This window comes from Dermochelys coriacea, chromosome 10 (assembly GCF_009764565.3).
Source record: "Dermochelys coriacea isolate rDerCor1 chromosome 10, rDerCor1.pri.v4, whole genome shotgun sequence".
NCBI classification, from domain to species: domain Eukaryota; kingdom Metazoa; phylum Chordata; order Testudines; family Dermochelyidae; genus Dermochelys; species Dermochelys coriacea.
The window spans coordinates 33519728-33535043 of NC_050077.1; the positions used below are offsets into that span (position 1 = coordinate 33519728).

At 42.7% G+C, this 15316-nt stretch overlaps 1 protein-coding gene across 6 annotated transcripts in view; it reads right to left on the reverse strand.

The window, feature by feature from the left end:
- Nucleotides 1-814: 814 nt before the first annotated feature.
- Nucleotides 815-15316, reverse strand: part of LOC119863092 (CREB binding protein) — a 182516-nt gene continuing 168014 nt past the window's right edge. For 5 of the 6 annotated variants that reach the window (XM_043493200.1, XM_038420859.2, XM_038420860.2 and 2 more), the window contains 3 exons: nt 6506-6667; nt 5940-6221; nt 815-3961 (listed from right to left, as the gene is read on the reverse strand). In XM_043493200.1, the coding sequence (XP_043349135.1) occupies nt 1823-3961; nt 5940-6221; nt 6506-6667 (2583 nt within the window). In that variant the 3' untranslated portion in view covers nt 815-1822. The remainder of the gene's footprint in view (nt 3962-5939; nt 6222-6505; nt 6668-15316) is intronic. The other variant, XM_043493201.1, reaches the window with a different exon arrangement.

The following is a 15316-nucleotide window of genomic DNA, read 5'->3' on the forward strand; positions in this document are numbered from 1 at the left end:
CCTCAGTTTTAAATTCAGAAACAAAGTAATTTATTGGGTGGTGGAGTGTGCCCATGAACATCAGGGCATGATGACAGGATATTAGAGGGAACACAGGTTTCAGAGTAGCAGCCGTGTTAGTCTGTATTCGCAAAAAGAAAAGGAGTACTTGTGGCACCTTAGAGACTAACAAATTTATTAGAGCATAAGCTTTCGTGAGCTACAGCTCATTTCATCGGATCACGAAAGCTTATGCTCTAATAAATTTGTTAGTCTCTAAGGTGCCACAAGTACTCCTTTTCTTTTAGAGGGAACACGTACATGATCAGTTATTTTTATTCCACAGAAAACCCTCAAATCTAGACTTGGAGTTAACAGCAGAAAAATAGTGTTAAAGTCAATAGATTCATATTATGTTCATATTTTGCTATAGACTAAATAAATTAGCCTAGAATTAACTCAGTACTTTCTCTCTCTCTCTCCCAATGGTGATCCTTCTCTAAATTCAATGCATTTTAAAAAAGCAACGGTTATTAATAATTTATTCCAGTTAACCCTTTGGGATGAATGCCTGTAAGTATTAAATCTATGGGAAACAGATTATCTTCCTCTCCCCTTCCCCAAAAAGAAAAACAATCGATAAAGGGTGTGGTAAAACAGACATGCCACTGACAGTACTCCTTTTATCGTGCCTTGCCTATCAATGCCACTGGCTGCTTCAGTGTAATGAGTGAATATTCATAGCCATGTCTTACAAAGAACATGATCCAAAAAATATATAAATAAATAAAAACCTTAAACATTCTTACATGGATTTTAAAGAACAGAATACATGTTAAAAACTTCAGTAATTTATATCAATTTTAAGCAATACTTTATATACAATGGAAAAAAGACATGCATAGTCCAAATACAATGTTGAAAACAGCATTTTCATAACAAAAAACCCCAAACACTAAGTGTTAATACCATGTACATGAATTCAAGAAGGACCACCCTTTGTCTGTTGCACACAGTTTATTTAACAATATGATATATAAGTAAGAAATGAGGTTTTTTTGTTTTTTACCATTCTATACAGTGATTGAATCTTTGTGGATTTTCTTATTTATAGTAATTATAGAGCTTGCATGATTTACACTAGAATTGCTTTCCTCATTTCAAGTTTCACATAGAAGAAAGAATGAAAGAAAAGAATGCTTCTTCTCTATTGAAATCAGCATGGTCTAAGAGTGATCATCCCTATTTTTTTCCATCTAAAACCAGTTTTATCAGATAAACAAAGCAACAATTTCTACATCTGCAAGACAAGGATTTTGGCATTAGCCAATGTGTGTGTTTGTGTGTGCAAGAGTCCATTCCTATTTTTTCCAGGGGTAATACTTCAAATGCCTGCAGAGTTCACTATAGAAAAAAATCTTCCCGCAACATGTCAAAGTTACCGGGATACATTATAACGTTGCATTTTTCAGGAAACAGTTTCTGAATATTATTTTTCTTCTCTTTTAAACACAAATGTTTAAAGTCTTGAAAATACAAATAAAAATATGAATATAATGAACTTGTTTTCCCATTAAAAAAAGGTATGAGTCAACAGGAACAAAAAAATAACCCCCCCCCAAAAAAAACAAACAAAAAACCCACAAAAAAGAGACCAGATATTTTAACCGCCTGGCTTTAACAAAAAAATATATTCTTTGTATTGTTTTTTTAAACAGCAATTCATTCTTCCATGTGTAGGAAGTAGCAGTTCCATCTAGGAATCAAAACAACCTAGATGTCTGAATTCTCAGTACAAAACGTCCAAGAACATGAAAGGAAAAAAAGTGATGCTCCCATAATGCTACAAACCCTCCACAAATTTTTCTAGTGTGTCTCCTGTTGTATCACCAACCAAAGACAATTCGTTAGACAATGCACTCCTGTTAGGGGTGTTTAACTGTGGAAGCATTGCACTCTGTTCTGGGTTGCCCAAGTGTCCCTGATCCATGGAGCTAGCCATAGTAACTGCAAGTCCTGGGTGGGGGGAACCAGTCTGGGGAGAGACATGATGAGGTGATGGTTGGGGCTGTATCCTTGGTGATGGGCTGGAATGTGGTGGTTGGGATTGGGGTCGGGGAGATTGAACAGGTGCTGGAGATCGCACCTGGTTGCTGAGGGATGTGGCGATCTGCTGGCCGGGGAGATGAGATGCCTGTGGTTGTCCTGAGAGCATATGTTGCTGGGGGCTCATGGGATTAGGCTGGCCTGGGGACCCTAGCTGCTGTTTTATCTGTTGCTGTTGCAGAATCCTTTGCTGCAGTGCTTGCTGAATGTTGGAGGTGCCATCTGTCCCCATGCCAGGCTGGCCCATCTGATTCAGCTGGCCCATCTGAGCCATCTGTCCCATGGACCCCCCCTGTATTGATATATGCTGCTGCATTCGTTGCTGTTGCATGGCTTGAGGATAACCTCCAGGTCCTTGAGGCTGCTGAAACTGATTATGTCCTGCCATCCCTCCTGCCATGCCAGCCCCTCCTTGTTGTTGCTGCTGCTGCTGCAGTAATTGCCTCCTCAATATCTCTCTATACTGTGGACTCATATTTGCCATGCTAGGACTGTGTCCAGGATTCATAATGTTTATCGCTTGCCCCTGGGAATTCATGCCACCAATTCCCTGCTGCTGAGGAGGAACACTCTGTCTCTGGCCTCCTGCTTGCATTGCACTTAGGGTCTGCAAGCCAGGCTGGGTGTGCATACCTTGCTGCTGCATCCCAGGCTGAGGCTGTATGCCTGCTTGCGGCTGCATCCCAGGCTGGTTTGCCACATATTTGGCTGTTCTTTGCTTTATAAAAGCTGCCATAAGCTGAGGGTTGGATTTGAGGATATTAAGAACCTGCTGTTGCTGCTGTGGAGAGCTAGGTGATTTCAGGGTCCGCAATAAGTCCTGAAGTGCATTCGGTGCAATGCTGCGTGGTGGCTGTGGCACACCTGGCATTCTTGGCCCAGCTATAGTTTGCTGTGGCGGCATTGGCATAACAGGTCTCGGCATTCCCGGTTGCATTGTTTGCTGCGGTGGCATTGGAGTTGATTGCCATTGTCCAGGTTGCATGTTGGACATTACTGGACCACTTACGGGGTTAGGCCGGGGTACATTCATGCCAACCTGCTGCATCTGGTTCACTGAACCCACTGCTGGGTTTACTATTCCTGGACGGCCAGGAGGTAAACCATTGTTTATGGTGTTGACCCTGTAGAGTTGCTGCTGCTGTTGGGCAGCTTCTCTCTCAATCTGCCGAGCTGCTTCCACAGCAGCTGGGGGAGGCTGGGCAGGAGGTGTAGGTGCTGCCACCTGGTTTGTAGGTTTTCCTGTTGGAACAGTAGTAGGGGGTTGAGTTCTTGTTGCACTGGGGAAGCCAGCTGGTGACATACTTACAGGGGAGGGCTGGGGTTGAGGAGGTGGCTGCGGTGTTTGTGGCGTACTTGGCTGCTGCGTGGGAGTACCAGGCGTTGCTGAGGTAGGAGAAGGCAAACTTTGCTGAGGCACGTTTCGGGTGTTCATGGTAGCCATCCTTCGGCGCATTAATTGAGCTTGTTGGAGGCGGTGCTGAATCTGCTGCTGCCGAAGCTTGTGTTTAATATTGAGACAGAATGGCACAGGGCATTTGTTCTCTTGGCAGTGTTTGGCATGGTAGCAGCAAAGCGCAATTAGCTGTTTGCATACAGGACAGCCACCGTTTGTCTTGCGCTTGCAGCCCTTGGTGTGCTGAACAACCCGTTTCATTTTCTGGCAGGATGGTAACGAGCAATTTGCGTTGCGGCACTGACAGGCATGGACCAGGGACTGGATGCAGCGCTGGATGCTTAGTCTACGCGATTCCTGGGGGCTCTTTGACTGTTGCTCTCCTTGGCTGTTGCTCTCATCATCCAGGCCCAGGCCCCATTTAACCATCTTATGATCGTGGCTCTTAGTGTTGTAGCAGTTAATGCAAAGGTCGTAGTCCTAAAAATAAAGAAAAATCCACTCAGTTCAGCATCTTAATACAGCATAAAGCTCTTGACACTACAAGGGCTAAAGAGGTTATGCCAACATATTCTTGATGTGAAACTAGGCATTACTGTTCTGTGGTTTTTTTTTTGGAGGGTAGGATCTGTCTTGCTCCACTCAATGTCAACTAAGGCACATTCTGGAAGGGCCCAACACCCAGTGCTATGACTGTAGGAACTGGGCCACCTCAAGAGAGGAGATGCTAGGCTCACCCAACATTTAGACGTAACAAATCCTGCATCTTGGTAGCGGATTAGACTAGATGACCCTTGCAGTCCCTTCTAACCCTATGGTTCCATTTATGAAAATATTCCAGTTAAGTCACTCAAGAGCAAGTAACCTCTTTAGAAGCTACTCAGATAATATCCCCAGCAACTAATTGCCCTGACTCCTTCTGTCCTTCTCAGATGCTATTATAAGACCGCAAGTTTCCACCCCAGCAATTACAGTTGCCTCACTGGGATAGGACATGAGAGAAATATCCTTCTAGTAGACAGAGCTGATATTAAACCCATTAATACCGCAGGAGCCAAACCTTCTCTAATGCGTCAGTGCTGAGCAGCAGGAACTCCAGAAATGGGTATTTTGAAATCCAAGAGGTGCTCCTCTTGAACCTTGACTACTACTTTGGGAAGAACAGTCTAACAACACGGCCTGAGAACAGAGCTAACCAAAGCCAATACAAAACCAGTTGTTTTTTTTAAGTCTCCACAGATTGCAACCAAGACCATCAGTCAGGTAGGCACAGCTGAGAACAGTGGAACTCACAATACATTGTCTAAACTGTAACTTTAAAAACCTAAAACAACTAGCAAAAGAGAAGACCTTGCAGGGTAAGGGGAAATAAAGAGTATAGCCCATGGTTTTAAGACTTCCCACTGCAGAAACTGAGCAGGAACTGAGTTTGTAGCACCTTATATAATCTTGGAAGCGACTGGTTGGACCTGTGAGGAAGCGTGCACATAGCCCCTGCTGTCTAAAAGGTTCCAACCTGGTACAGAGGACTCATGAATATTTCCACAAAGGAACGCAAGAATTGCCTGAGGTTCATCTAGTCCAGTATCCTGTTCAATCTCAGGTCAACGTAAGCTAACCTCCGGTATAAAAGCATCCCCCTTGGGATTAATACCAGTGTAACTGTAGCAGTAAAATTATACTGCTAAAATTCCCCTGGTAGGCAAGCCCAGAGCTGCTACCTACTCTGTAGAGATAGCTACCCAGAACAAAAGCCAAAAGCCTTAGCTCCTCTCCTTTGCTTAACTACTAATTAGATCAGTCTCCTGAAGTCCAGCTTCAGAGACTAGCACAATGAGTCTAAAGGTCCTAGATCCTTTAATATCAAGTTAAATCTAACTCAGTCAGAATTTAACAGTAAGCTAAATTTACCTTAAATTCAGAAATTGATTGCTTGACTGCTGTATATATTTAGCTGCTCCTATAGCAGTTAGACTAGAAATTAGTTACTACCGCTAAATCAAAATTTTATCCCCAAAACAAACCTTCATATTGAGGAAGCTAAAGCATATATTTTACCTGAAAGAACTGAAACTATAGTACACTACAGGAGCCACAGTGGCACAACTGTAGTGCTGCAGCTTTGCTGCTGTAGCATGGACACTTACTACAGTGACAGAAAGGGTTTATCCATTGCAGCAATACTCGAGAGGCAACAGCTCAACTGAAAAGAATTCTTCTGTTAACTCTAGCTGCATCTACAGCAGGGGTTAGGGTCAACCTGCGTCATGCACAGCATGAATAATTACTCTGCTATGGCAATTAACCCATGTTGGCAATCCCGAAACCTAGCTCAGAATTAGTTCCTGGATCTATGGGCAGTTCTCAGGACAACATTCAACATGGGTGAGAAGGAGGCACATTTAGAAGGAGAAGAGTGGAAAGAGAAAAAAAACGAGTCAGACACATATGCACATACCTCACAGACAGTACAGTGCCACCTTGTTTCCACATGGTGCTTGCACTCATTGCACGTATAGACAAAACGATCCTGCCCTTGAGTATGTAGTTCAACGAGCATGCACAATGTGGACCACTTGGATCGGCGTAATGAGGAGAACTCCCAGTGCTTATCTCTTGCTAAGGTAAGGAAGGCATCCCGCCCATCCATCAAATCACAGCTAAGTAATGGATCAGGGTCCACAATGGGAGGCAGGGTGTTTATTACAGGTCCAGCATGTAAGTGAATCACAAAAAAAACCTGCAAGTAAATGGGAAAAATGACTACGGTTATAAAAATAACTCCAAAACATCTTTTAGAAATAAAAGCTTTTAAATAGAGAAATAAAGCCTATACCATACCAGAAATATGGTACGATCTAATTAATTTAGTTGAAGGTAACATACTTCAATATGTATTGTAAAAGAAAAATAAAGGTCTAATTGCAATCACAAACATTGTTCCTTCCTGTTTTGACTTAACTATTGTCAAGCCTCATTTTACAAAAATGTTATCTCCTATTTCAGCAGTATTTTTGACTGTACCTCTTTATGCTTTTCCATGGTGGCATAGAGTTTCTGGGACAGATCATTGGACACATTTGGCATACTGGGTTTCTTTTTGTTAGCTCTACTGATGCTGCTCTTATTCTTGTTGGTTTTCTTATTGTTCTTTTTCTTGGCATTCTTGCTGTCACTCTGACTCCCCTGCAATAAATATGTTGGAAGGATGTTAAACTTTGTAAAACTCTGTTCCATTTACTATTGTTTCACTCAAGCCCTTTGCTGTCAAGAGTTGAGACTTCGTTCCAAATTATGTAAATTAGCCACACTACTGTTGGCATATCAAGTCCTCCAGGGGAAACAGGAGGCATGAATTTAAAACTTGTCAGGCTAGGGAAGGAAAAAAAAAATCAATTTTCAAACAATTTACAGTAACATAAATGTGTTTGTAATTTAAATATACATATATTCATTTAAGGATTTGGAATTTTATGCAGTTTTCTTTTCATTATAACTTTTGTGTAAAAGCTTTGCACACTTCACCTTTCACAGCTTGCCAACAGTTCTTTACACAGCACCAATATTTTAGGAGTTTAACAAAATTGCCTTGCCCTTGGGATTTCAGATTTTTTTTGAGCTCTATCACTTCGAACAGCTTTGTTTCTCTGAAACTCTGTGCCCCGAGGCTCAACGTGCAGACAAGAATGAGCATTCTGGGGGCTTTAAAATTAAGACTACTACATACTTCATTCAGAAAATTTGCTACTGCACATGTACAATTCTTTCCAATAGAAGTTTCCTAACAAGGGCATATGCCAGGCAGCTGCAGTGACACATCAGACCATAATGACTGTGTATTAAATGGTAGAGGCAAGCATAGGGACAATAATTTCCTTTTAAGACCCATCAGTATGGATTTTCACAGCTCACTGAGGGATCAATTTACGTATGAACAATAATAATTTTTAAAGCACTTTCTATGCCCATTTACAGGACAGATTATTTTTAGATTTATAAGATCAGGCAAAAAATTGCCTCTCTTTGGAACTAGACGCCCTTGACAATTATTTTAAAACATGAACACCAAGTCAAAAACCTCCCAAAACACCCCCTCCCCGAGTTGTGATTTCCACAATCCAAAAGCACTCGTGAAAATTCTATGAAATGAAATACACACACTTATATTCTTTGTAAGAAATTTATTCAAACACGAAGGCAAACACTATCTAAACTAAAAGGAGTACTTGTGGCACCTTAGAGACCAACAAATTTATTTGAGCATAAGCTTTCATGAGCTACAGCTCACCTCATCGGATGCATTCGGTGCAAAAAATGTCAAATGCATCCAATTAAGTGAGCTGTAGCTCACGAATGCTTATGCTCAAATAAATTTGTTAGTCTCTAAGGTGCCACCAAGTACTCCTTTTCTTTTTGCGAATACAGACTAACATGGCTGCTACTCTGAAAACTATCTAAACTGAAAAGCTTGCAATTCAGTAAACATAATAAAGTCTCCAGTCTTCTAACAAGTTAAGATGATCTCTCTCTTGCTTCTGCCTTTAGATACCAATATTATTTTATCAATTCATTCATTTTTTCAGCATCTAACTTGTACTGAAATTTTGACCAAGTCCATGTGAATGTTATTAAAAACACACTAAGTGCTGCTGATGGGAGTCAGACAGAAGTGTAGGTCTTTTCAAAATTGACCACGTTCTGAATTCAACTGTCCTGCATTCCTTTATTTTCCTTCCAAAATTTGAATGCAACAATGATGCAGCCTCCTTTGCAAACGTATGTTCAGGGCAGAAATCTAGCTCTTCACTCTTAAATGCTAGGAAAGAAAGGAAAGTCAGGGTTATGTTCTATCAGCCACATTTCAGCCTCTTCTTCCTAGTTTGGGAACAACGTATGACCTCTGTGTATGGGATCAGTCATTAATTTCATAGCTTCCTTAAATAATTTTTTGGTTTTGTCCTTGTGCTGTTCCAGCTCTTTGCTGTCAATTAGACCAAACCAGATTTCCCTCTGAGATGGTGATGGTGTTATCAGCCTGTAATCTGACAAGGCCCTTCAAAACTTCCTTCAATTGCTTTTGTACATTTCATGCCTGTCTACACAGGCCCTTAAGTAACATGTTGGTATTTTTTGATCCAAGTCCTCCTCCTCCTCCTCAGTGCAATTTAACATTATGTTTGAGTGCAAAGGCATAAAAACAGGGCTTATCTTCAACAGCAACCAAGGACTGTTCAGTGCAGCTTGGAGCAGAGGAGAGGGTAAAGGTGCCCTTTTGCACCATCCAGGTTCTTCAAGGTGTGTCCCCCTATCGGTGCTCTACTGTAGGTGTATCTGTGCTCCGATTCAAGATTTTAGGTAGCAGTGTTTGTTTAGCCTGCACACACGCTCTCCCTCCCTTGTGCTCTGCCACGAGGCTACCTAGCGCTGTGTGGGCAAACCGCTCTCAGTTCCTTCTCTACAACAGAGCCCCCTTTTTGTAAACTCCGAAGTAGAGGGCAAGAGTGTGGTTCATGAAAGTACCTATAGGAACACACATGCTGAGGCACCATCATTACTGCACAAGGTGCATAACTTCCTCTTTGAGTAGTGTCCCTATGGGTGCCCCACTGTAGGTGAATTCACAGCAGTGTCCTCCAAAGAGGGCTGGGGCTTTGGAATGGAGTCTATTATTGATGACGCCATCGAACCAAAGTTGGCATCAGAAGCTGAGTCTGAAGTAATTACATAGTGTTCCATGAAAGTATGAACAGAGGCCCATGTTGCTGCCCTGCAGATTTCTGAGATGGAAATATCTTTAAACAAATGCAACAGAGGTAGAGATGGATCACGTGGAGTGTGTGCAAATTCCTGATGGAGGCAGCAGGTTACAGGCATGACAAGAGTTAATGCAATTTGAGACCCATTTGGAAAGCCTTTGAGCTGATACTGAGAAGCCCTTGGATTGGTCTGCAATGGAGAGGAAGAGTTTAGGAGAGTTCCTAAAGCCCTTCGTCCTGTCAAAATAAAATGCTAAGGCTCTCCTAACATCAAGCATATGTAGTATTGCCTCCCTGTTGTCTGCGGTCTGAGGGGGAAAAAGGTGGGGAAGGGGATGAGCTGGTTCATGTGGAAGGATCAGGCCACCGTGGGAAGGAACTTTGGGTGCAGCCTCAGTGATTTTGACTTTAAAGAAGACCGTGAAGGGTGGGTGCGCCATCAATACCACTATTTCCCCTATTCGTCACACAGAGAATAGGGGAATAGTGGCTGAGGCCACTTGAAATGCTGTCTTTATTGACAGGTGCAGAAGACAGCAAGTGGCCGTAAGTTCAAAGGGTGGTCTAGTTAGGGCCTTTAGAACTAGTCTGAGGTCCCATGTTGGAGTGGAGCGCCTAGTATGTGGGAAGAGGTTTCTCATGCCCTTGAAGAATCTTCATGTTGTTGGATTGGTGGAAGGTTGTTATGACTGCTGGTGGAAGGTTGTTATGGCCACAAGATGTACTTGGAGTTAGCTAAGGTCTGGGCTACATGGGGGGCGGGGGTTCGAACTAGGATACGCTATTCGCATAGCTGAAGTCAAAGTATCTTAGTTCGAGTTACCTGCCCATCCTTATAGCAGCGAGTTGACCAAGGTGTCTCCCCCGTTGACTCCGCTTACGCCTCCTGCCGAGGTGGAGTACAGGCATTGATTTGGGGATTGATTTATCGCATCTTGACGAGATGTGATAAATCGATCCCCGATAGATCGATCACTGCCGGCTGAGTCAGGCCGAGCTGGCGGGTAGTGAAGGCATACCTTAAGAGAGACCAGCCCTTTTGAGATCTAGTATATAGTCTAGGATCAAAAGGAGGGAGGAAGATGTCAGAGCATCTTGTTTGGAATTGCACCAAATTAGGAATTGTTGCTACTTTTGCAGGCAAGTGCGACGAGTCATCAATTTCCTACTGTGTAGGATCACGTCCTTCACCTCCTTGGAGAAGCAGCTCTCTGTGTTGAAACCACGAAGGAGCCAAGGTTGGAGCCAGAGGATCTGTAAGTTGGGGTTACAGATCTGTTGTTTTAGGAGAGTAGGTGAGGAATGAAATGAAGAGGAATTGGAGGACACATTGCTAGCTGCGTCAGGTATGGGTACTACACTTGTCTCAGCCAGATGGGGAAAATTAGTATAACTTACTTTTTCCCGCCTTATCTTTAATAGGACCTTCGATATCAAAGGGAACGGAGAAAAGGCGCATAGCAACTCTCTGCCCCATTGAAGAAGGAAAGCCTCTCCTAGCGACTGCTTCCCCAGTCTGGCTCTGGAGGAGTAGCAGGGACATTTCTTGTTCCGGTCTACTGCTGGGGTTCCCCATCAACTGAATACGTTGTGGACCACTGTTGAGTTAATTTCCCATTTGTATTTGCGTGAGAAATCTGTCTGAGACCGTCTGCTGTTATAATTTGTACCCCTGGCAGGTAAGTGGCTGATATGAGTACACTGTGGGGAATGCACCAATTCCAGAGTTTTAGTGCTTCCATGCAAAGAGGGTGACCTGCCGCCTCCCTGACAATTTATGTAAAACATGCATGCTGTGTTGTCTGTCGTGATTTTTGTGAGAATATCCCTGATGAAAGGGAGAAACTGTGCGCAGGAATTTCTGACAACTCTTACCTCCAAAAGGTTGATGTGGAGTACAGCTTCCTTGAGGGACCATTTGCCCTGAACTCTGTAGATGTTCAGGTGGGTCCCCAGCCTATCAGAGAGGTGTCTGTTAGAATCAGGATTGTTGGGGGTTGCGCGAATAGGATCCGTGCACAGACCTTGGATAGGGCTTTCCACCATTCCAGGGAATGTTTAACCCCAGAGAGTATCACTAGCAGCTTGTTTAGCCTGTCTTTGTTTGGAGTGCAAACAGATCTGAACCATGCCTGTAGACATCTCATGTCACAAACATACATGCTGCCATGTGCCCAAGGCAATTTCTGGCTGACATTTGTTGGCTATCTCTGAGACTGGTCAGGGTGTCGAAACTGTGCTGTGGAGAGAATGCTCTCGCTTGCACAGTGTTGAGTTTGGCCCCTATAAACGCCAAACAATGTACTGGAGTCAAGGTCAATTTCTGGATATTGAGTTGTAGACCCAGTTGTGCAAATATCTGCATAGTACTTTGGGTAGCTCATAGGGCGTCTTCAAAGGAACGAATCTTGAAGAAGGCAATTGTCCAGATATGGATAAATACTTAATGTTCATAGATGTTAACAGATATGCAGCTATGACAGAAAAGACCTTGGAGAATACACCTGAGTGCGGAGGACTTGTCAGCCAAGAGTCTGCAGCTCTCAACCATCATCTGTACTCCTTTGGCAGCCCTGAGAGGTGCAACTATGAAACCCACCTCATTATCACCACCTTAAAATTGAGAGGCCACTGTATCCGCAACATTCAGTGTGGTCTGTAGTGCCGTTCTCACTACCAGCTCGCCCTCATGGATGATGGCTTGAAACTGTTCTCGTGCTTCTGGCAAGTGGTAAATAAAGGCACTGAGTTTTCCATAATTCATATGGTCGTACTTTGCCATTAAGGTTTGGCAGTTTGAAATCCTGAGGAGCATGCTTTCCTTCCAAACAAGTCTAGCCTCTTCCAGTCTCTACCCTGTGGCATCGATTTAGCGTAGTGTTGCTTTCCTCGTGAATTAATGGCATTCACAATAGAGTTAGGTTGACTATGTGTAAAAAAAAGACTGCCTCTTTTGGGGGTACATAATACTTCTTGTTGGCCCTTTTGTATGTTGGCGCAACAGAAATTGGTATCTGCCAGATAACCTTGGCAGGATCTAAAAGTGCCTTGTTACCTGAGAGAGCAATTCTTGAAGAGGAGGAGGTGTGCAATATATCTAGGGGCATTACTGCCTCATCTGGTGAGGAAGAGGAGATATTTGTCATCTACTCTTCTCTTCTAGTCTGGCCTCCTGGTCCTCATAAGTGTCCTCCTGAGGTTCTGGGGTTCTGATTAAGAGTACATTATGGGGGTGCACCAATTCCAGAGTTTTAGTGCTTCTGTGCAAAAGAGAGGGTGACCTGGCATCTCCCTATCAATTTATGTAAAACATGCATGCTATGTTTGTGACGTTGCACTCCATATGCTTTATGAAAATATGCTTATGAATGTGAATATGATGTAACTGGAATATGCTTCATGCAAAAGGTCTCTTGTAAGGTATCATTACAAAGCTTATAACAGTGGTTCCCAAACTTTAACAAGCCCTTTCACTAAAATGTCAAATCTCGTGAAACCCCTCCTAAAACTGAGTATTTCCAGGGATTTTCTCCTTTACCCGAGTATAAATTATAAAAGCAGTGATCTTGGAAATATAAAACTTGTTTTTATGATATAACACACTATTTATTATTAATTTACCATTACAGTATTTTTATTATATTATGAAAACGGCAACACTTTTCCAAGATCTCACTTTCATAGCTTGTATCACTTTGAATAAGCCTGTTGTAAGACAAGGCTCCTATGTTTCATCAAGGAGTATCAGATGTGAAACAGCATGAAGGTATTTAAGAAGCCAACTCAAAGTGTTCCTCCTACACAAGCATTCAGGTCTTGAGCAGTCCAGGCAAACAATGCATGTTACAACAAAGCTTAAACTTGTTCTTCATAATAATTTTAAAAACCAATACTAGCTGCCTATTTAATTTTAAAAACAGCAAAAAATATCCACCTCCCTTTCCATTTCTTATAAGGAGTCTTGAAGTTTAAATCTCCTCAGCGTGATAGATATGCTTGCTTTGATCTGCTTAGCTCTTGGAAGTCCAGGGGCTCCGTGCTGCTGGTCCCGTGCTGCCCGGGGTCCATAGGGACAGCTCTGTCCACCATTAGGGAATTTTTTCCTGAGAACCCCCTGCAACATTTCGTGAACCTCTAACCCCAGTTTGGGAACCACTGGCTTATAATCTACTGAGTATGTTCATCCTATTTGTTTGCATGTATTATTTCTATGTCTGGAGTTAGGAGAATAAGATATAAACTTGTATTACTGATGTAAACATATTAAGTGGAACCCATTAAGGGTGCTTCAGAATCAATGAACTGTAAAGGGCTCTGTTTACTTACAAATCTTCCTGTGTATGTGTGGGCCAGCCCAGGAAGAATGGAGGCTGGAGTCTCACAGGACATGTGACCATGTCATACGATGCTGGAATCCATCTTAAACCTGGTACTTTTCCATTTAGAAGGAGGGGGAGGGACCCATAGAGACAAAAGATTCCCGCCTTGTGCCAAAGCTATAAAAGGGGGTGGAGCAGGACAAAGGGGCAACCAGTCATGAGAAAACCCCTGCTTACCACCTGAGATATCTGCTGGAACTAACAAGGACTGTACCAGGGGAAAGGATTGGGCCCAGACTAAGCAGGAGTCTAGTCTGTGAAAGAAGCTTACTGAAACATCTCTGGTTTCAGAGTAGCAGCCGTGTTAGTCTGTATTCGCAAAAAGAAAAGGAGTACTTGTGGCACCTTAGAGACTAACAAATTTATTAGAGCATAAGCTTTCGTGAGCTACAGCTCACTTCATCGGATGCATCCGATGAAGTGAGCTGTAGCTCACGAAAGCTTATGCTCTAATAAATTTGTTAGTCTCTAAGGTGCCACAAGTACTCCTTTTCTTTTTGAAACATCTCTGAGGGCGAGATATTACCTATAATCAGTTTTTTGCTTTATTTTGGTTGGTGACTTACTTTGTTCTGTTCATTACTTGAAACCACTTAAATCCTACTTTTTATACTTAATAAAATCACTTTTGTTTATTAATGAACCCAGAGTAAGTAATTAATACCTGGGGGAGCAAACAGCTGTGCATCTCTCTCTATCAGTGTTATAGAGGGCGGACAATTTATGAATTTACCCTGTATAAGCTTTTACAGAGTAAAATGGATTTGGGGTTTGGATCCCATTGGGAACTGGGTGTCTGGGTGCTGGAGAGGTAACCTGCTGAGCTGTTTTTGGTTAAAGTATGCAGCTTTGGGGTTGTGACGAGACCCCGAGTCTGTGTTGCAGCAGGCTAGCAGTCCCAAGCTGGCAGGGAAAACGGGCTGAGAGGTAATTTCAGTACATCATGTGACAGTCCCAAAGGGGTCTCTGTGACTGGTGTTGTCTGTCATGAATTTTGTGAGAGTAACCCTGATGAATGGGAGAAAGTGGCTGCACCCAAGGGTAGCCATACCAGGAGTGCTGGCGTCGGAAAGTGGCTGCGATGGCCCAGTTGTAATGATGGGGCATGGTGTGAGACCAGAAAGAGGTTGTCATCTTGGTCACTGACTCTTTGCTGGAATAGGGTGGGGCTGATAGGGAAGCTACAGGTAAATGCCCCAGTGCCATTGATGATTCTGGGGACTGGAACACACTCTGTACTGGAGGAAAACTACACCATCCAGAATCATGGGCTAAGTCAATGAAAAAAAATGTTAGTAATTTGCAGTACTAACATTTGAATTTCAATCCCCTATCACTGCAAATTGACATGCATAGGCTTGCTATAGAGAGAAGAATTCAGCCTTTAAAATAGTGTCTTTCAAAATGCAGATATTTTAAGGTAGCTTGAATTTAGAAATTCAGTGAAGAGGCTGTAAAGCAAACTGGGCAGCCATTGTGCAATCCAAATTAGATCACAGACATCCCTCGATTTTAGAAAGCATTTTAAAAGAAAGTAGGAATGCTGTCTGTGACATGGAAGCTTTTACTACTCTATTTAAAAAGTACCATAGAATTTTTCACTTTTATCCGGAAAGAAGCCAGAAATTTAGCTGATAGGAACTTTGGTTTAAAAACTCAACTGAAAGACAAAAAATATTTTTTTCTCCTAGTTCTGAATT